Source organism: Mandrillus leucophaeus, unplaced genomic scaffold (genome assembly GCF_000951045.1).
Source record: "Mandrillus leucophaeus isolate KB7577 unplaced genomic scaffold, Mleu.le_1.0 Scaffold545, whole genome shotgun sequence".
In the NCBI taxonomy this organism is placed as follows: Eukaryota; Metazoa; Chordata; class Mammalia; order Primates; family Cercopithecidae; genus Mandrillus; species Mandrillus leucophaeus.
In genome coordinates, this window is record NW_012105864.1 from 109,692 (window position 1) to 116,247 (window position 6,556).

The following is a 6,556-nucleotide window of genomic DNA, read 5'->3' on the forward strand; positions in this document are numbered from 1 at the left end:
CGCGTGTGCTCGTCGGGAAGAGGCCTGGGAGGTGGCGGGGGAGGCGGACGACCAGGGCTGGGAAGGGGTTTTCTCAGAATCGCCAGAGGGCACTCCCCGGGGGCATCATCTCCCTGCCCTGGGAACCTACCTGCCGGTCTTTTCCTCCAGGACTGGCCCGTGGGTAACGAGGGTGGGGCGAGTGTGCCAGCTCCCATGAAGGGTGTAATGAAGCATGGCTTCCTGCAGTTGGCCGCGCTAACTTCACAGGGCTGCCGCAGCCTCTCCACCCATTAAATTCACGTCCTGGACTCTTCCCAAAGTTCTCCCGCTGGAAGTCCTACAAATCTGCCGCCCATTTACGCACTACATGGGCCCCAGTGGCAAACGAAAGTGCATCACAGGCTGAAGGTCAAAAGCCCGGGTTGGGGCTGCACTCGGAGAGGGAACGCCAAGGAGCCCCTCAGCTCGCTGTGCAGGACAAATGGTTGTTTATCAGGAATTAGCAATATAGTATGATGATCTGGAAAATGCAGTTGTCCTACACCAAAAGGAAGAAGGAACTCTAGCCCTCCTAGTCAGTCGCTAAAAGATAATTAACGCCATCAGACAGTGGCGTCCAGTTATGATGGAGGATTCCTCTGATCCGGGTCTTTTCTCCAAATTTACACTTGGAAATGTGAGGTCATTTAAAAGTGGCAGAAAGATGAGAGCTCCCACCTCACAAACAAATGGAAAATGGATTAGGCCTATCTGCATAGATTAATTAGCTGGATACTGAGCAGTTTTAAACTAAAATCTTCCACTGTCGCCCTGTTCCTTATGCATCCGTATAAGCCCAATATTGATGTTTAAGCAAAAAAAGTCTAATTAGAAAAGTTTAGCATGAAATCAGAATTATGTATAGATTGTTTAAATGACAAGCCCAGTTAAAAGGCGAATTCATGACTTTTGATTAATACGTTGCAGGTACAAAATGGTTCTTAGGAATTCGCGTTATAAATGTGCTGATCTGGAAGATGCACTTTTGCAGTGCTAAAGCATAGAGAATCCAAGTTCTCCTAGTCGGTCACCAAAAGATAATATAATGGTTTGGGCTTTAAAAGCCTTCTAAATGTTCTTCTGATAAAGGGGGGAAGAAAAGGTATCATGACTGTTTTTCTATTTCAAATTGCTAGAAATCTGTGCAAGAGTAATAATAGGTATACAGCACAATGAGGGCATATATAGCAAATTCAGATGTTTTAAAAGCTGAAATATACAAAGTAATGGCAATTAAAACGTACACTAAAACAATGAGAATTCACATAGTGCATTTAGAAAAGGTGACTATAAGACTACATAATGTGAATTCTTTTTTGGGATGGGACAACAATACATTTCTGGATATATAATAATTATATTTTTTAACTGCCTTAAAAATGTATAAAACTAAAACGGCCTTCAAACAAAACTATACTGTTTTGTGTATCTTAACCATATATTTTATCTTCACCCTTATACAAAGGACACCAGCTCAATATCCAAGTCCTGTTCAGACTCTTACTATAGAGCAATTTTGAGTTAAAAATCAGTGTGAAACTTCCCCTCCCAAACACTGCAGCCAAGCCTTAATGCATTAAATTATTTAAAAATACATTTGTTTTATTTTTAATGCACTGGAGCTTAGTTCTTGTGAAGGAATGAATTTGTATATAAAGAAGGATGGGTACTTTGCCCTATTCTTTAACAGTTAAAACAAATTTAAGTAAACACTTGCTATTTCCTAAACAAAACAAAAAAATTTATCATTTGTAAGAGGTTTCAGAAATTTTTAAAGATAGGGAAAATATATTATTTCATAACAGGCCTGTATATAAACAATACTATCTGAAACAAATTTTGTTAAAGATGTATACATAAGTGTTCACAAAATATAATTCAAATTATTCAAAACAAATTTTAACATACGTTGAGTATGAAAAGTATATGAAAAAACATGCGTGTAAATAACGTATGTTGTTTCATACGTTGAGTATGAAAAGTATATGAAAAAACATGCGTGTAAATAACTCATTTTCATTTTAAGTCATGTACCAGATATCAAACTTTTTCTTACATATCTGAAGTATAATATTTTGTGTATTTCTATAAAATGTTAAGTGAAAAGGAAGAAAAGCAGACAATATAAAACAGTAAAACAGTTCAAATATGCAATTAATTATTCATTCAGTAAATATTTATTGAACATTTACTGTGTACTAGGGACTGTTTTGGATATGGGGAATATAGCAATGAAAAAGTTGTATTTGTCCTTTGTGAGACATATATATATAGTCATATATGTAACAATTGGCTGAATATGCTAATTTTCCTACCTCAAAATGGATAAAACTTGTAATTACATTGGCAGAGTTGTTAAAGTGCAAGTATGCTTTTTAAAATACTTAGCAATATGAAAATAAATTACTATAGGAGTTATAAAATAACTGTGAAAAAGAACAATTTCAGTCATAAAATGTTACCCTAAAATTTTATATTCTCAAAATATTTTATATTCTCAAAATATCCTTCAAAAAAGTATATGTAGTACCTCTAGGATAAAATGAAACCCTATTGTCTCTAAATATTGCTTCACATAAGAGCAGCTAACTCAGTACCAGCCCGTCTGTTTCTCCAAACTAATCATCTGAGGGAAACCACAAAAAACTCAAGTAAAAGTATTTTATGATGTAACCTCTAACCCTACTATAATGGGAAGATGTATTTTTGCTCTATGGGTAATATATCTTCCGATAATTTTCTTTATTCTTTAAGGTAGGCACCAAATTTCTGTATTTGCTTTTCCATATTTACATAAGTAGGTATTATGAAAGAAATATTTAAAACCATATTCAGTTCAGAGGTTAGTACTATTCATATTTATCTCCTTTGTAAATTAAAGTTGTATTTGCCTTCTATTTGTGCATATTATATTTATTCTATTGTACCCATTGTCAAGGTATATAAATTTCTACAATGGGGTGTAGAAACTGAGGTCTATTTCTACATCCATAAGAGGTATACTTCTGTAATGCTGAGGCTAGATACACTTTCCTGAACTCAGATTCTTGACTTCCATAGTGTGTAAAATTCTATATTGGCTCTGCGACTAAGTTTTTTAAACAAAAAGCAATTAGAATTCCTGCATCTGCTAAACCTCATTGAAATCTATCATCTTGTCTCTAAATAAATTAGTTAGAAAACTCAAAAAGACACTCTCTTATGATCTGTGCAGACTTTCAGATATATCCTCTTTTACATAAAGGAATCTCTGTTTTTTGTTTTGCTCATTTGGTACCCAAGAGTTTTTACCTTTTACATTAAAAGTTTATTATGAGCCATATATTTATGCTAGTACGATTAATATACTGAAGTGTTTCTGAAACTAGCGTTGTTATTTATGTCACCATAAATGAGTATTGTGTCTTTATAGATGCAAAACCACCATGGCACCTATATCACGGAGGACTGTTTGAAATTTCATGTCAAGATATTCTTTGCAATTAGGTTTTGAATTGAGATTCTGTTAACAGCTTTTTCAAAAATCTAATTAATGAAACTTGTAAATCTTACTAGGTGATTAGTTTTTACTCACCATCACACCTAGCAAGTGTCTTGCACGTAGTAGGTCCAGAGTAAATGTTTGTTTAATGTCCTAAATTGGTGTTTAAAAGCTAACTACACTCTGAGTTTTATTCTTCAAAGTAAAGCAAGATTTTATTTTGTATGTACAATTGAACTAAAATTTGTAAGTAATGATTAACAAAAATTTTCAGGTGAATTGGTTTCTCTGAAGATTTTCAGTAGTTGAAATTAATATCAGTTTTTATTTACCAGATAGTTTAGAATTGGCTATTCTAAATAGCCCTCAAATGTTTGCCACCTTTTCATGTAAAAGTCATCATTTTATTACAAAACAGGCTCCAACTTAGAATCAATTATAATTAATATTGTTGTTAGATACACTTAATTTTCTGAAAGTTTGGTAGATAATTCTGAAATTTAAATTGTGTATAATCTAAATAAAAATCTTTTTAAGAATCAAGGTCTAATATGTAAAAGGTTTGGTTTGGTTAACTGTGTTTGGCCTCAGAGCTATTTGTTTTGCTATAAAAATTGATATCAAATGGCTGTATTTACATTTTTTGAGTAAAACACCATGTAATTATCAATATAAAAATGCTATCTAAAAGATGCCTTTAGGTATTCTAGGTGTTACATAAACCTCGTAACGATTCAGAGTTGAACTTTTTTTTTCCATGATGCAGCAATACTGAAAGGTGTTATGTTTTGACTTTTCAGAGTATCATCAATACAGTGTGTATTGTAAGGTCCATGTTCTCATTTTTTACTGACACTGAAGATCTGCATCTCTGTTATAATTAAAGTGTGATTAAAGTGACATATTTAGGTGTCTGTTTATATGCTACGTAAGATTATCTAAGTGAAAAGATTCTGGACGTGGAAAAGAGGAAAATCAGTTTTTGAAATGGAAGACAACCTTGAAAGAAATGCAACATATCTTAGACTGAAAAAAAAGAAGAAATTAAACTGAATTTATAAATACTATTTGGACCAAAGAAGATCACTTTTTAAGATTTAAATGTTTTCCTCTCCAAAAGGGGCCACTGCTTACCAAATCCAGAAACAAGCCCAAGAATATGTTAATTAAGTGCATTGTGTCCCAGAAAGAATGAGGTTGACAAATTCATTTTTTATTCCTTCGATTAATAAACTGTTTGTCTAGTACATCTTAGGTTTTTTAAATCTATAATGTGCATATTTACCTCTTGAAACTGTACAGTAACAGTGCCAAGGACCAACATGACCCCATAGGGTGAATCTTATGAAGCTTAACATTCCTGACGAATTAAACACACAAGCCTCGGATCACTTTTTGTCAGCCTTATTTTACTGCGGCGCTTGAGAGCCAGAAGGTAGGTAATTTTTATATGGTGGCACTTTACCCCAATTAAAAAAGCAATGATCGTTGGTACAAGCAGAAGTGGAAAATATAATGACATAAAATTAAAGAAAGGTATCACAAAGACTGACCAGGAATGCTACTTGTCCCTCTCCATCCCCACCCCCATTCATGCCCTTTTTCCATCCATTTGTTGTTTTTCTCACAAGAATATCATGACTCCTAAGCATATTTTTACTTTAAATGAAACAAAAAATGTCTGAAACAGTGAATGATATAAAACGATTCACCTTTTACTCTCAACTACATAACAGATAAACATGTAAAGCTATTCTAAATATTCAAAGACTTATAAATAAAAAATGTAAATTGATGGAGGAACTGTGGGAGGATGAGTGTGAAACGAATGAATAGATTGAAAATACTTGATTTTCAACACCGATTTTTTTTTCTGTTCAAACCTTTCCATAGTTACGCCTCAAATGATTTCTTACATAAGAATTTCTCCCTGTATCTCGAAATAACTGAATGATTTCCATGAGGAAATGCAAGTTTGGAAAGAAGACCCGCAAAATGAAAGTGTTAAAATGCAAGCAACTTCTATAGCATTTCAAATGCAAAAATACAACCATCACTACCTTTAACTGACTCTTAAGCGGTCTTTTCAAACAGATGCTATTTATGAGCATCATCTGTTAACTTCTTTCTTGTAATTCAAAACTCTGTCAAATGTTTTCATGACGACGTGTAAATATAATATTCCATTAAAGATCAATTCTAATTGATTTTTTAAAATCTACCTTGGGAAACAGTGCTTCATAACACACAGACTAGTAATGAGTATTTTAGAAGGAATTTCCGCAAAGTCTATCATAAACCTAAGTCGAAATTACTCTCTTGCCCTACAAAGGTTTGGACCACAGGATTGAAATTATTTCTTCTTGGCCTTTCACGCACGATGACTTTGGTCTTGTCGACAAGACTCGCAAGCACTTGTTGGAAATCTTCATTTAAAAAAAAACAACTGTGACGTTGGCCAGAAATATTTCTTCCACATGCCTCACAAAGGAAAACAGTTTATTAAGTGGATTGCAATTATTTGTTTCCAAAACGTGGCTTAAAAGCAACTTAAACGTTTTTCCCTTTTGAAATTCCCTATTTTGAAAACGCACTTCACGTTAAAGGAAGCCCGTTTTTGAAAGCGCTAGCTCAGCCTTTCCTTTTAAAACTAGACTTCTTGTGTACAAAGAAGAGCTGCGTAGTCGGTAATAAGGATAGCGAAACGTGCTTTTCCGAATTCCTTTGAAGCTTTTTTTTAAAATGAGTTTTTGAATCCATACATTTCAAGATATTTCAAACACTATATAATCGACTGTAACTTTCCGGATCCAGAACAACTGCCCACGTGTGTCTCTTATCTATTTATCACTTTATAAACATATCTACGTTGCTTTCCCGTTTTCTCATAACGTGTGCGTTGCAGGCTTGCCCAGCTTCCTTCAATTTCGCAGCACGCTGTAAAGGCTCCTTCCTCCGAGGTCTTCAACTGGGAACCCCCTTGCTGGCTGAGTCTGACCATAAAACTTGCCGCGCCGGCCCGACCCGACCCGGCCGGAGCTCAGGAGCCCGGGG

At 34.6% G+C, this 6,556-nt stretch overlaps 1 protein-coding gene across 1 annotated transcript in view; it reads right to left on the reverse strand.

Annotated features, from left to right (window-relative positions):
* The window catches only part of LOC105552141, a 44,334-nt gene extending 44,137 nt beyond the window's left edge, over positions 1 to 197 (reverse strand). Inside the window, exon 1 of the mRNA XM_011997682.1 lies at positions 131 to 197. Within this exon, the coding sequence (XP_011853072.1) occupies positions 131 to 197 (67 nt within the window). The remainder of the gene's footprint in view (positions 1 to 130) is intronic.
* Between the last annotated feature and the right edge of the window lie 6,359 nt (positions 198 to 6,556).